The sequence below is a fragment of the Portunus trituberculatus genome, chromosome 7, assembly GCF_017591435.1.
Source record: "Portunus trituberculatus isolate SZX2019 chromosome 7, ASM1759143v1, whole genome shotgun sequence".
NCBI lineage: Eukaryota > Metazoa > Arthropoda > Malacostraca > Decapoda > Portunidae > Portunus > Portunus trituberculatus.
Window position 1 is genome coordinate 1,101,033 of NC_059261.1, and position 16,379 is coordinate 1,117,411.

The 16,379-nt window shown below is 40.6% G+C and overlaps 1 protein-coding gene across 1 annotated transcript in view; it reads left to right on the top strand.

The window, feature by feature from the left end:
* Window positions 1–16,379, top strand: part of LOC123519250 (biotin-dependent 3-methylcrotonyl-coenzyme A carboxylase beta1 subunit-like) — a 76,079-nt gene that overhangs the window by 34,781 nt on the left and 24,919 nt on the right. The window contains exons 5-10 of the mRNA XM_045280383.1: window positions 5,408–5,586; window positions 6,615–6,729; window positions 7,767–7,911; window positions 12,226–12,371; window positions 13,521–13,656; window positions 15,217–15,331. Coding sequence (XP_045136318.1) covers window positions 5,408–5,586; window positions 6,615–6,729; window positions 7,767–7,911; window positions 12,226–12,371; window positions 13,521–13,656; window positions 15,217–15,331 — 836 coding nt within the window. The remainder of the gene's footprint in view (window positions 1–5,407; window positions 5,587–6,614; window positions 6,730–7,766; window positions 7,912–12,225; window positions 12,372–13,520; window positions 13,657–15,216; window positions 15,332–16,379) is intronic.

The window sequence follows — 16,379 nt, forward strand, 5'->3', positions numbered from 1 at the left end:
ATCTACCACTCCTGTATGTCTCGTCTCTCCTTCGCTGTGTTGTTGCTATCTGCATTTCCATAACCACATGATCACTCTTTCCCAAAGGACATTTGCATTGTATATCTCCACATAGGTACACTTCTCTTGTTAACACCAAATCCAGTCTAGCTGTTCATCATCTCCTCTATATCTAGTATTTTCTTTCACCCTCTGTTCCATCATATTTTCCATCATTAGATTAAGAAATCTCTCTCCCCATGCTTCCTCTCCAACACCACTTACTAGATTTTCCCAATCCACCTCCTTACAATTAAAATCTCCTACTAGTATCACCTTTCTTTTTCCAGATAATACACTTTCCAAACTCTGTAAAGTATCCTTGATCATATTGTCATATTCCCTTAATGTCCAAGAATTTGTTTTAGGAGGTACATAGGTCACCATGATTATTAATTCTTTTCCATCACTTTTTATCCTTATGCTTATCACTTCTGCGTTGTTCTTCCCATACCAAACCTTATCCACATTTATTTATTTCTTCGTCATAATCATAACTCCTCCTCCACCTTTACTCTCTCTATCCTTTCTCCATATATTATATTTATTATCCAAATTTACCTTTGTTTTTTCATGCAATTTTGTCTCAGTCAAACACACTATATCAGGCTTCTCCACCATCATATAGTCTTGCAATTCCAATCTACTTGACAGTATCCCATCTATATTAGTATACATTACGGTCCACCCACTGCTCCCTCTAGGGTTTCCTCCGCATTCCTTCTTTCCACATACCACTTTCTGACTCTCTCCTATAACTCTCCAAAAACTTTTCTTTCCTCCTCAGACCGCTCATCATTTTTCCTTCTCGCCTCTTCCAACAATTCCTTATATCTTCTCTCTTCCTCATTTCTATTCTTTCTCACAAACACCTCTTTACAACCTTCTATCTTTCTTAACTTTGAAGTTCTATATAGGATATCCTCCGCAGATTGTTGTGACTTCAGTACTAGTGTGTGTGTGTGTGTGTGTGTGTGTGTGTGTGTGTGTGTGTAGTGTTGTGTAAAGGAGGAGAGTTGTCTCACATGTCTGTAAAAAGCCTTTTTCTTTACATTTATCAATTATATCCATTCTTGTTTCTTTCTTTCTTCTCTTCTAATCAACACATATTCATTTCTTGCTCTTTGTGTGTGTGTGTGTGTGTGTATTTCATATATATGTGTGTGTGTGTGTGTGTGTGTGTGTGTGTGTGTGTGTGTGTGTGTGTGTGTGTGTGTGTGTATTTACCTAATTGTATTTACCTAATTGTAACATACGGAAAAGAGCTATGCTCGTGTTGTCCCGTCTCCATATCTATTAATGTCCAGCTTTTTCTTAAAATCATGAATATTCCTTGCGTTGACCACTTCCACGTCTAAACTATTCCATGCTTCCACCCTTCTATGAGGAAGCTATATTTTTCACATCTCTCCTATAAGTGGCCATTTTAGTTTTTCCCATGCCCTCTCGACATTCTTCCATTCCACATACACAGATCTTCCCTATCCATTTTTCCATGCCAATCATCACTCTGTATATTGCTATCAGGTCTCCCCTTTCTCTTCTGTTTTCCAGGGTTGGAAGTTGCATTCTTTTCAGTCTGTCTTCATAAGTCAAATCTCTTAAGTCAGGCACCATTTTCGTTGCAGCCCTCTGTACTTTCTCTAGTTTCCTTATGTGTTTCTTTAAGTTCGGAGCCCACTGTATTGTTGCATATTCAAGCCTCGGTCTTATCATTGCAGTAATTATTTTCTTCATCATTTCTTCATCTAGATATACGAACGCCACTCTTATGTTCCTCAATAAGTTCAATACTTCTCCAATTATTTTGTTTATATGTCTCTCTGGCGATAGGTCATTGGTAATTGTCACCCCAAGGTCTTTTTCTTCATGACTGGTTTTATGTCTTCATTTCCTATCTTGTACATACTCCTGATTCTTCTTTCACTCTTGCCAAACTCTATTTTCTTGCATTTTGTCGTGTTGAACTCCATTTGCCATGTACAGCTCCATTTCCATATTCTGTCCAAGTCTTCCTGGAGTAGTTCGCAATCTTTGTCACATCTCACTTTTCTTAACAATTTTGCATCGTCTGCAAATAGGCTCACATAACTGGACACCCCATCCACCATGTCATTTATGTAGACTGCGAACATTACTGGTGCCAACACTGATCCCTGTGGAACTCCACTCTCCACCAATCCCCATTCTGATGGTCTGTCCTTAATTATTGTTCTCATTTCTCTTCCTACCAAAAGTCTTCCATCCATTTTAGTAAACTGCCATGCACTCCTCCTACCATTTCAAGTTTCCAGATCAGTCTCTGGTGTGGTACCTTATCAAAGGCCTTTTTTAAATCCAGATATATTCCATCAGCCCAACCATCTCTTTCCTGTATTACATCTATCACCCTCGAATAGTAACATATCAGGTTTGTCGTGCATGAACGCCCTTTCTAAAACCAAATTGACACTCACAAAGTATGTCATTTTTCTCCAAGAAGTCTGTCCATCTAGTCTTCACCACCCTCTCACACATCTTAGCTACCACACTTGTAAGTGACACTGGTCTATAGTTCAATGGGTCTCTCTTGTTACCTGATTTATAGATTGGGACAATGTTAGCTCTTTTCCAGTCTTGGGGCACTACACCTTCCCTTAATGAGGCATCAATTACTTCACAAACTTTTTCTGCCAATTGCTCCCTGCATTCTCTTAAAATCCATCCTGATACCCCATCAGGTCCCACAGCTTTTCTCACTTCTAAACTCCCCATCATGTTCTTGATCTCCTCCACAGTTACTTGAAACTCCTTCATAATCCCTTTCTGTTCCATTACCAGTGGTTTGTCAAAAGCAGTCTCCTTTGTGAATACCTTCCGAAAGCATCCATTCATAGCCTCTGCCATTTCCTGGGATCTTCACTGCATACTCCATTTACTTCTAAACTTTCAATACTTTCTCTATTTTTGATGTTGTTGTTCACATGTCTGTAAAAAGCCTTGGTTGGTCTTTACATTTATCAATTATATCCTTTTCTTGTTTCTTTCTTTCTTCTCTTCTAATCAACACATATTCATTTCTTGCTCTTTTGTAACTTTCCCACTGCTTAATCCGTCTTTTCCTTCTCCACCTCTTCCATGCATCCTCTTTTCTTGTTCTAGCCTTTTCACATCTATCGTTAAACCAGTCCTGCTTTCCAACTTCTCTATGTTGTCTTATTGGTACAAATTTTTCTCACCTTCTTTGTATATTTTTATAAATTCCTTCCACTTTTCATTTGCTCCTTAGCACTCTTGAATTTCATCCAATTTGTCTCTTGAAAGAATTTCTTTAGGTTTCCAAAATCTGTCTTGGCATAATTCCATCTTCCCACTTTATATTCTTCATTTCTTCTAGATTTCTCTTCGTCTATCACCTTGAACTCCAAAACTGCATGATCACTCTTTGCTAAAGGGCACTCCACCCTCATCTCCTCAATGACCATTGGCTCTGTACTAAAGACCAAGTCCAGTCTTGACGATGCTCCCTCTCCTCCAAACCTAGTATCTTCTTTGACCCACTGAGTTAACACATTTTCCATTGCCAGTGTCAATAGTGTATTTCCCATGTTGTCTCTGATCCTTCCATTGACCAGTCCTCCCAACACACCTCTTTACAATTAAAATCTCCCATCATTATAGTTCGTTCACAGCCACCCAACATTTCTTCCAGACATGTTCCTGTATCACTTATCATTTCTTCATATTCCTGTACTGACCATGCATTTGTCTTAGGTGGTACGTACACCACTATGTAGTGCCTCTTTTTTCCTTCATTAGTTTCTGCTCTGATCTTTAGCACTTCTGCCTTTCCCATACCTTTTTCACTTGATCCACCTTTATATCTTTTTTAACCAGCAACATCACTCCTCCTCCCATCTTACCTACTCTATTTCTTTTCCAAACATTATATTTCCCTTCTCCAACCTTCATCAGGTCTTCTCCCTCTCTCAGTTTTGTTTCAGTAAGACCCACAATATCTGGGTTCTTGTCCCTCAAGTAATCGTTGAGTTCTAAAATCCCCGATATCACTCCATTTATGTTGGAATACATTACATTTCGCTCATATGTAAGTTTCTTTAGTCCTTTCTTGCTGTACTTTTCTGGGTTATGAACCACTTCCTCAGTCTCATATCCAAGATTCTCCAGAAAAACTCTTTCTTCTCTTCTTCTGTCCTCTCTTCATTTTTTTCAAAGCCTCCTTTCTCAACTCATTTAACATTTCTCTTTCCTTTTCACCGAGATCTCTTCTCAACCAAATCTTCCTTGTTGTTTCCTGCTGGGCTAGCCTCCATGACTTCTCCACCAATTCATCTACATCCTTTTGTGACTTAAGTTTGATTCTTATTGGCCTCATACCTTCTCTTGTGAACTTTCCAATTCTATGGAAGTCCTCTATTTCTTGTACTAGGTCTTTTCCTCCTCTTGCACCACATTAATGATATTATTTATCACCTTTTTATGTTTTCTCTCTCTCCATTTTACTCGGTGTCTTATCCTCCTCCACACCAAATATCACCACACATCTCTTTTTGTCTACAGTTTCCCTCACCAATGTCTCATTTGACTTAATAACCTTCACCACTTTCTCAGCTATCTTCTCTTCTATGATCTGTTGATCTATAATTTCAGCAAGGCCCAAAGTTTTCTCCCTGACTCTTTGATTTCCTTTTCCAGACTTGCAACTTTGTAATTTACCTCCTTTCTTTCCACTTCCTGACTTTTTTCCATTCAGCCTGCTTCTCCATCACTTTTCCTAGAGATTCTCCACATTTTTCGCAATTCACTTTAATTAGCTTAACTTCCTCTTTCAGTGCTGCATTTTCCTTCTTCATATCGGCACAGTCTCTTTACATTGTCATAACTCGTTTCCAGGCCCTCATACTTTTCAAACAGTTTTTCAATTTTACCTTCTAACTCCAGAATTTTCTTCACATAAGCGCTCTTCTCCATTATTCCTTGAAACCCTGTGAAGTCTGATTCCTCTTTCGAGTTCACGGCCGCCATGTTGCGCAGTAAACAAACCAGCTGATGGCTCAAACGCAGGCTACAGTTTATATTTACCTTCACTGGACATTATTTTGCTAATCAACAGTTAACATGACTATATGGAGACGGGACAAACATTACCAGCTCCTTTCCCACCTTGGTTACTCTTAGGTAACTGTAGAATTATAGATGAGAGCTCAGCGACCACCTCCGCCATCGACGATGTCCCGTGTGTGTGTGTGTGTGTGTGTGTGTAGTGTTGTGTTGTCTGTTGTGTGTGTGTGTGTGTGTGTGTGTGTGTGTGTGTGTGTGTGTGTGCACTTGCCTCATCCCCTCACAACACTCTTGATTGGTGGTGCAGGAATTGGCAGAATCCACGGCACCTACTGTCTGGTGAGCAGCAGTGACGGCACAGTCAAGAGTGGCACATTCTTTCCCATCACGGTCACCAAGAACCTGCGAGCCATGGCCATCAGCGGCACCAACCACCTGCCCTTGGTGCACATTGTGGACTCAGCTGGTGGCTTTCTCCCTAAGCAGGTGAGTGGAGCAGGTGTGGTGATGACTGTGGCCTGCTCATGTGGAAGTGTGTGCTGCTTGACTCCTTGTATCCCAGTCACCAGTCACCAGTCACCAGCCACAGGTGTGAACTCAGTATAGTCTCTGGGCCATGCGGCACATTTGCTGTGGGGCATTAGATATTAGCATTCTTGTGGAGTTTTAAGTAAATATTAATCACCAAAGTCTTTAATTCAGTGGTTTCCAATCAGGGGTTCATGGACTCCTTGGAAGAATTTCAAGGGGGTCCATAGAGATTCTACTTATTTTTAAATATATTATACTAGAATTAGGAGACATGCGGCTCAAAATAAAATTCATGTTACTGTACACAATCCTTAAAACTGAATGTTTGAATGCTAGAATTGCTCAACATTAGCTAACGGTATCAGGGATGTCAAGCTCACGGGCCACATGACAAATTTGGCCCTTGGGATGGTCATGAGTGGCCCTCGAGATGACAGGAAGACTTTATTTTCGTTGTAGGGGTCCGCAGGTGAAAAAGTAACTGGAAAAGGGGGAACGGGACAAAAAAGGTTGGGAACCACTGCTTTAATTCATTTCTAATCCTTTCTTTTTTATCTATTTTTTTTTTATGTAGGAGAGAAGGCCAGCCAAGGGCAAAAAAAATAATTAAATAAATAACCCACCCTGGTTCTGGTTCTCTAGGAGATACAAAAGCATTAGCCAAAACTGGAGAGCTTGATACCTCTGTCTTAAAAGAAGACAAGTCATAGGAGGACGGAAAGACAGAAGCAGGCAGGGAGTTCCAGAGTTTACCAGTGAAAGGTATGAATGATTGAGAGTACTGGTTAACTCTTGCATTAGAGAGTTGGACAGTATAGAGATGAGAGAAAGAAGAAAACCTTGTGCAGTGAGGCTGCAGAAGGGAAGGAGGCATGCAGTTAGCAAGTATATTAACTGATATAAAACTGATACTTTAAACTTTTTTGGATTAGATTTACAGTGCTTACAGAGAATGGAAATCTGTTGAATACCACACTTTACAGGCTGAGCTGTTTGCAGACAAGAACCACGGAGGACGAGCCTTCTACACTGAAGCAGTGCTCTCAGCGGCTGGGGTGCCTCAGATTGCTGCGGTCTGTGGCTCCTGCACTGCTGGAGGTAACAAGTGACCGTGGCTCTCAGTGCAAGTGTTCCAGTATAAAATGATCCATGGAATGTCAATGAATAGAAAGGACTCATTGACTATGTAACTGTTTTTAACTCATTTATCTGTATGCGAAGTTGACATCTTTGTGAAGGAAGTTGGTGTAGCAGAGGACCTACACAAACACACTCACTCTCACAGCTGCACCCCACAAGCATTTCATGTCATCTTGACCTGCAGGCCTGCAGTGACCAGAGGAACACTCTTCACAGGTCTCACTGTGTGAAGGTCACCTGTGCAAAGCATGTGGCTGTCCCCTTGTCAGGAGTTGACACCAGAACTGGCTAATAGCAGGTGCAATATGTTATATATGTTATACACATCTCCCTTCCTCCATCTGATAGGATTAACTGGTCTGATCACATCATTAGTCTTTCTGTTCCTAAGTACCATTCATTCATCCACATTGTTCACACCAGTTTTATTTATTTATTTATTTTCCAACACAGTTGTCATCTCTTGCAACAGGTCATGTGATGTGTCCTCTTAAGTGCTGAGCACTCTGTTGTTAGTCAGAGGCCCTACACCACAGCAAAGTCTTAACTTGCTGGGAATTATAGCACACCCTCTGTACCATGCACAACTCCCAGTTTTAAAGCATAAAGCAAGCATCATTTCATTAAACATCATTTCACTGTTCTCTTTTGAAGAAGGTAATGGTTGATGGTCAACAGAATTATGATGTAGCAAATATCATAAATTTGAAGACGAGAGGTGATGATCTTTTTAAATGAAAAGTATAGCATCAGAATACAAGTTGCAGATTAGGGAAGGAGACTTTTTACTGCATGAAAGTTGAACAATAAATGAAGGACCAAAATAAGATTACGTGAATGTAGAGACAGGCTGTTGTCATGCCATCACAGTCCTGGTGATGAAGCAAAATACTGTGAACTATGATAATGATAAATAATGATGATTGAAATTTCTGGAGTGCATATGTTACTGTAGTGAAAAGGTCAGTGTAAGCTGCTGCTGTTCTTTGTTGCAGGTGCCTACCAGCCAGCCATGTGTGAAGATGTTGTCATTGTGTCCGGCATTGGCACCATCTTCCTTGGAGGGCCTCCGCTGGTGAAGGCTGCCACGGGGGAGGTCATCAGTGCTGAGGAGCTGGGAGGAGGTTTGCTCCACTCCAGGTTTGATGGGACTCTTTGCAGTTCTTATTTGTAATATAATTAGTTTTGAGATAATCATTTGTTTTATGGAATAAGATTTGAAATATTCCACTTTTTTATAAATTGAAGTTTGAGAGAAATAATTAAAAAATTCTTGGCTTGATTTCTCATAATTTGTAACTTTTAAGGCTACATGCATGTGTCACTCATCCATGCAGTGACAACTTGCTGGGCTGCCTGCTGGACCAATTGCTTCATTCCCTGATCTCTATCCTGAGGCTCTACCAACCACTTTCATCATATGCTGTTCACTCTTTTCCCATTAACTCAGCCATCCTCTCAACATGTTCTTGTTTTTCTCAGTCATCATGAAACTAAAATACTCAAACTCCCTCATGTAATGGAACTGAATATAGAGAATTGGATGAGGCCAAACACCAGATATCTTGTCCCAATGGGGTATTTGTAAAATCAAGAGCCTCCGGATGTCACTGGGGAGCTAGAGGACATCTGAGCCAACAAAGACATTTAGTATTGTGATTTTTTATACTAATCTCTGAAGGTGTATGGCATCGTGTCATTATGCATAAGTGTCTTATGAACACATTGGAAATTGTTTACCTTGATATACAGTGGAGACTCAATACTTGAACGTCTAAATACTCCAACTTTTCAATACTCGAACGCAAAAGTTCAATTTAATACTCAAAACAAATACCTGATAGTCGAATGTCCACACATATGGTTGTAAACCAAGGCTCCCTGGTGTCCCCCTTCCCCCACCGCCAGTTGTGACTTGTGGTGCCGTGGTCATCAGAATAACATTTTCTGCATTCTATCTAGTTTTTCATTTATAAACTTAATCAACACCAAAGGCTTACAAGTGGTGAAAATATCTGGTAATCAAATGACCGCACATTTGATCACATACAAAGCTCTGTTATCTCCCTTCTTGCAGCCGCCACTGTACTGTTCTGATGCCGTATTACTGGTAATACCGGTACAGTGATCCCTCGTTTAATGCGGTTAATGGATGCCAGAACCACAGAGGTGAAAAACTGTGAAGTAGGATTTGCCCCCCTAGGAATTTTCGTGTATGTGTATGTGGGTACCAGAATGTTTGAAATATGTAAACAGTATCTATACTTTACACATACAGTATTTTACTTAAATATATTTAATTATAAAACCTTATACAGTAATTATACATTTACTTTCTCTCTCTCTCTCTCTCTCTCTCTCTCTCTCTCTCTCTCTCTCTCTCTCTCTCTCTCTCTCTCTCTCTCTCTCTCTCTCTCTCTCTCTCTCTCTCTCTCTCTCTCTCTCTCTCTCTCTCATAAAATATGTAACACTTACCTTCTTCTGCCCTCTTTGATCATATCCAAAAGTTTCACTTTTTACTGATGGTCATCATCTTCCTCTTCCGCTTGGGCTCACTAGAGGAAGCTTTCACAGGGGCACAGCACTTAGGTGGCATTGTAAGGGCTTAACGAATCACTACTTAAACAAAAAAAAGTTATCGCGAACACAACACTAAGATACAGTATGCGAGACAGTCAACAGCATGGATGAAACTGGCGAGATACAACAAGGGAAGATGTTGGGTGAGGCTGCGATGATGTGCAGCCAATCAGCTCATGGGATAAATCCACTCATGCTCTCATTGGTCGATCTCACACTGGGAACCAATCACGTGCCTTGTATGAGTGCCTGTGGGTATGTACAAAGCCTTTGAGTCAACTCTTCTCTCTCCCGCATCAATATGAAACAAATGTGTTTTTCCGCAATATGGCTGCCGATATGGCTGTATATTTTCATTTTTATTTTTGATGAATATTTTTGAAAACCCCACGATGCACTTGAGGCTGTGAAATGTGAACTGTGGTTTTTTTTTTTTTTTTTTTTTTTTTTGCAGTAAGGCCTATAATGCCTGTAGGCACACTTGAAGAATGGCTGTAATCTGGTATACCGGATGTTGGTGCGCATCCCTAATCCTGCCGCAGTCTTTAGAAAAACAACATTCTTCTGCATTCTGTCAGTAGTTTTTCATTTAGAAACTTACGATGTCACCAAAAAGGCTTATTAGTGGTGAAAATAAGGAATTTGGTGAGAGTGCAAGTGTTAGTGGTGCACAGCACTCCATTAGTAGATTCACAGGAATTACACCAGAAGAGTTACAAAGACATTTTCATGGATGGTAACTCATCTTCTGGCATCTTCCCTCCTCCTCAGTTACTATCCACTGTTGTGATGCGACCCACCAGTGAGTCATACAGCAGTTTTTCACAAATATTACACTTTAATTTTACTATTAATAGATATTGGATTGTATAGTACAATTGCAGTAAATAATATGTATAGGAGGGCATAATAAACACTGATTGATAAATAAATGTTGAACCTCCCAAATGTGGCAACCACTGGACCTTAGACTTGCTGGACCTTGGAAAATTCCGAACTGTAGGTGGTCCCCAAAACACCCTCTATATACTTACCCTGCATTATACAAGTGTAGCTGTAACATTATTTTGATATATGATAGTTGTACATGCAGAAGTATTTAGAAAAACACTTTGTTGTAAATTAAGTTCAGCATGGAAAATTTTTGCCTGCGCCAGTATCATCTCGCCGGACACAGGGACGTTACCAGCGCGCCGAAGCTTAAACCACTGTATGAGAGCACTGTTTAAATCACTGCTTTTACCCTCCTTAAGTGTTCTACAAACCTCCATGTTCTTGCTCTTACACTCACTGTAAAATTTGAGAAGTTGATTCTTCTGCTTTTTTTTTTTTATATCATAGACGGTTGATGAGCCAATGTTGTACTGTTGGCATAGGCTCCGCACTGAAACACCGTTATCTAGCTTCCTCAATAGGTCCACTTTCTGCTGCACTGATATTGTCATATGTTTGCACTTTTTCTTTGGTTCACACACAACACTATCACTTCCTGGTCGCTTGGCAAATATTACAGAAAAAAATGTTTATGCACCTGGGGGGTGGTGCTTGCAATGAGCGGCAGCGTGGTACTGATCCAAGTTTGACCCAGAATGCCCGGGCTCCAAAACACAGTACAGCGCCACCGCGTCCTAGCGGCGGTCCGGCAAATTACTCCGGCCAATAAAAAAATTCTGGCAAACAAAAATTTTGCCGAATTACAGGTGTTGCCAGATGAAAGAATACCGGATTAAGGAGGTTCAACCTGTAGTATGAAGCTTATTTAATTTTTAGTGTTATAAAAATTATCTGAAAAATAGTCTTCTTGTTTCCATATTTTTTCTAATACATGTAAAAAAAATTATATTATCTTGCATTTTTTCCTTCAGAAGAACATAAAATTTTTTATAGCAAATAATTCAAACTGAGATAACAGTTGGATTTTTCTTGATAAGTTTCAATAATTTTCTTTATTGATCTTTTCATAATTTCATAATTTTCCTGATATCATCTTTATTATCTTATTTTGTCTTCTCTCTCTCCTATTGAACTAAGTTGACCATGAAACTGTGTAGCTTTCATTTTCTAAATATGCAAAACAAGAGAAAAAATGTACAAACAAATTTAAGAAAGGAAAAATATAGTGCAGTATATGTAGAGACGCACTGAATATTGACAAATAAAGTATGTCCACTGGTGGGTTGTATCACAGAGAAGTCATAGATTTTTCATGGTATGCAATGCAACCCACCAGTGGGCAAACACTTTGAGGTTGCCAGTTTGTTTGAGTGTTCTCCCAGACAACACTGCTTTTCTCACTTTGCTGGTTTGACCAGCACTGATGTGATGACAATTAATTTATATCGCAGTGCAGGAGAGCCCACCGCGCTGCCAATCACAGGGAATGTGTTAAGATTTAGCAGGAGACTGTCCCTAATCCAAGACTTGCTGCTGCCAGCAGGGTGGGCAGGGTAAAGGATAATAGGTGGACAGCAAGGTTTGAGTGCAGGATCACATGGGGTGTGTGGAAACAGGGACACTGAAGCACGAAGTGATTGATGGTATCTGTGTGAGGGACAGCACAGCCACGTCACCGAAGTGATGAGGTTCTTCTTGTATGAAATCCTAACAAATACGAGTGGTATCTGATCTCCGTAAAAGGACGGTCCCTGAGCTCAGATATATGTTTATTTTCTTTCCTGTTTTCTTTTCACACATGGTGCACATAACTGCACTTGTTTTGAAGTCTTTTCTTGGATAACTGTAACATCTCTAACCTTCCTCATAGGTTAGCAGGTGAGGCTTGTTACCCGCCCATTGTGTTGCTGTACTGCACTTTGCACTTCCTGCAGGTGATGTGTCACTCCATAGGCTCACACAGAACACTCTTCCCATCAGAACAAGTGGAGTGACTGACTACTTGGCTGAGACTGAACAGGAGGCTTTTGAGGTGGTGAGGGATGTTGTGGCCACCTTGGGCATCGAGCCAGTGCCTGAGTCCTCACCCCTGCAGGATGACACATGGGACACTGCACTTCTGGATGGTGAGGCAGTGTTCTGCCCTGGGATTACAAACTGTTACAACTCATTATTTGCTGCTTTTTCTCTTCTACCTTGGGACATTCCTTGTTTCATGAATGAACAATTGAATGAGACTATTTTTTTTTATCTTATTGAGGACAACTCTAAAGAAAGAAAAGAAAAAAAAAGAGAAAGATCCCAATGAGTTGCCAGTCCCAAAAGAAGGCTAAAAGAATCATACAAAATTAGAGAATGATTGTCTTGAAACTTGTCTTTTTCAAGTGTTCAAGTTATTGAAAGGAGAAAATACAGAAGCAAGTGAAGAATTAAAGAGTTTATCAGAAAAGGGCTGAATGACTGAGAATACTGATGGGCTCATAAAGAGAAAGGCAGAATAAGGGAATAGGGGTGAGAGAAAGTAGGAGGTTCAGTGGAGAAGTTGAGGCATGTAGTTAACAAGACCAGAAGAGTAGTTAGTGTGAAACCTTGCCTCTCATGTAGACTAAGAATTGGTCCTAAGCATGGGAACTGACAAGGTTAGAATTTATTGAAGCAGAGGACAGATTTTGCTGATTGAAACTAATGATGAGGGATGAAGGTGTGGTTGTTTAGCATGGACAGGCTGGTGACCCAGCAATTTACTATTAGTGATGGTGCCCAGCTATTACATTAACCAAATATTCCTCCTTTGAAACTTGAGACTTATGGTGAGGAGGACCCATAGTGTTGATACTTACAGAAGTGACTGGAATACAGCTTTATCAAGATCTCTTGTATTTTCACACTACAATATTTCCTTTGCATCTTTATAAGTATTTTTGTCTTTAGTTTTCTGAACTTGTTTTGTTGATTTGTTATGTAATGAATACTTGCATAATGGAATGTGTCAGTGCAGAGACCACTGATACACCAATCACAACAATAGACAAGAGCTTCTGGTGAATGACAGTGAACCACCAGTGCTAAACAAGTCCTTAATTCTTCAGGTGTTTTTCTTCAACAACAGTGAACCATCAACAGTAAATAAGTTCTTTTTACTGCTTCCCCAAGTGCTTGTGCTAAATGACAATAAACACTCAACACTAAATTAGTTCTTTTGTTATTTCCTCAGGATTTTGCTGAACAACAATGAACAATCAATGCTAACCAAGTCCCTTTTGTTGCTTCCTCAGCGGTGAGTGGCCTGGAGTCCATCAGTCGGCAGCAGCTGTATGGCATCATTGGGAGAATTGTTGATGGTGCAAGATTCAGGGAGTTCAAGCAACTGTATGGAAGCAACCTTGTGACCGGCTATGCCATGATTGAAGGGTGAGACTCAGCCAGCCAACTCTTTGACATTTGTAGCCTTTCATTGCTGTTGATGGTGTGATTGCTGCTCACTGAATAATGAGTCAGAAACAGAGAGAGAGAGAGAGAGAGACAAAACAAAGCTACAGGCTGTGTGGATCATAACTTCTGGATTACTTTTACTGTGAGTGATCTTTTTTATAGTTATACCCTAAACTATCACCAGTACAATTGTAACTGAGGGAAAACCTTAATGAAAGTTAAGGAGAAGGAGAATCACAAGGAAAGGCTGTGAGTTATGTCAGTCGTGGCCTGTGTTATGTGTGGTAGATTGAAAGATGCAAAGTATATGAGGAATGGATGTTTTCACTCAGAGAGGGAGAAGAAAGACAACAGATTAGTGCTTTCTTCCTTTATATTTCAATGTTTTAGGAAATTGATATTTAGATTTTCTTTCTTTAGTAAGATTGAATTTTAATTTAAGAGTATCCAGCATAGTTTATCACACTGGTCTTCAATCTTTTTTAATGTCGTCCACCCCTACTGGTGATTAAGTAGAAGCTGTCCACCCCACCTCGAAACTGTCCACCCAGGTTGAATAGCACTGGTGTGATTCATGACAACCAATGGTGAGACAGTCCCTCACGTGGTTGTACTATCGGGGTCTTGCAAGTAGATAAGGTGGCGACTCGATGTTACAATAGGTAAATATGTATTTGTAGTATGTATTTTAAGAAATATAGGAGAGAGAAAGAGAGTGAGTCTCTTGTATATTAAACAGACACGTGCAGGTGAGGATCTCGTCCATCCAGTAGTCCTCCCCTAAACAGCTGTCCACCCCTCACTTAATCTCGTCCACTATAAGGTGGATTGTCCATCCAGGTTGAATAGCACTGGTTTATCAAAAACTGAAAACTTAGCAGTGGAAAGTGTGGCAGTGGTAATACTGTGGAAATGTGTGGCCAGCTATGCCCAAGTTCACAGTGTACATAGTGTGGAGGTTCATGAGACACTTTCCATTAGGGGCTCACAGGGCTAAAAGTGTAAAGGATCTAACCACCTACCCTGCACACTGAGCCTTGCAGAAAGTGTGTGGTGTGTTACTCCATGGACACTGACCATTGCAGCAAGTGTGTGGCAGTGTTACTCCCTGGACACTGACCATTGCAGGAAGTGTGTGGGTGTGTTACTCCCATGACACTGACCATTGCAGGAAGTGTGTGGGTGTGTTACTCCCTGGACACTGACCATTGCAGGAAGTGTGTGGGTGTGTTACTCCCATGACACTGACCATTGCAGGAAGTGTGTGGGTGTGTTACTCCCTGGACACTGACCATTGCAGGAAGTGTGTGGGTGTGTTAAGTATTTCCCTGCACACTGACCATTGCAGTAAGTGTGTGGGGTGTTTAAGTGTGTGGGTGTGTTAAGTATTTCCCTGCACACTGACCATTGCAGGAAGTGTGTGGGTGTGTTACTCCCTGCACACTGACCATTGCAAGAAGTGTGTTACTCCCTGAACACTGAGCCTTGCAGGAAGTGTGTGGGTGTGTTAAGTATTTCCCTGTACACTGACCATTGCAGGAAGTGTGTGGGTGTGCTGGGCAATGCTGGTCCTCTCACTTACCAAGATGGGCTGAAGGGGTCACACTTTCTTCAGCTGTGCCAGCAGAGACAGCTTCCCTTGGTGTTCCTTCAGGTGAGGCAACAATTCAACACTTAATATTACCTTGTATGGATTTTTTTCTGTGTTACGTATTTATAGTTTTGCAGGTTTGAGGTTGACTTGTAATATTGTCTTGTAGTAAATAATGTGCTGTTTTCTTGAAGTTTGTGTGTATCGTTTGCACACACACACACACACACACACACACACACACACACACACACACACACACACACACACACACACACACACACACACACACACACACACACACACACACACACACACACACACCTGTGGGAATCTATAAGATGGGAGATGGAGTAGAACTGGAGAAAGTCAAAAAGGAAAAGGACTTAGGAGTGACGATGGAAGAAAACAATCAACCAGTAAGCCATATTGATAGAATTTTTAGAGAAACATATAATTTGCTAAGGAATATTGGAGTAGCATTTCACTACATGGACAAAGAAATGATGAAGAAATTGATAAATACTATAATAAGACCCAGATTGGAATATGCAGGAGTAGTGTGGACCCCTCATAAAAAGAAACACAAAGAAAATTGGAGAGGCTACAAAAAATGGCTACAAGAATGGTCCCAGAACTTGAAGGGATGACATATGAGGAGAGACTAAAGGCTATGGATCTACCAACCTTGGAACAAAGAAGGGAGAGAGGAGACCTGATACAAGTCTATAAATTGATCAACGGAATGGACCAAGTGGATAATGAGAAACTGATCCTGAAAGAAGAATATGACACCCGAAGCACAAGATCGCATAGTAAAAAGCTGAGAAAGGGAAGATGTCTGAGAGATATAAAAAATATAGTTTCCAGAGATGTATTGAGACGTGGAACAGTTTAGATGAAGAAGTAGTATCTGCAACGAGTGTGCACACTTTTAAAGTAAGATTGGATAAGTGTAGATATGGAGACGGGGCCACACGAGCATAAAGCCCAGGCCCTGTAAAACTACAACTAGGTAAATACAACTAGGTAACACACACACACACACACACACACACACACACACACACACACACACACACACACACACACACACACACACACACACACA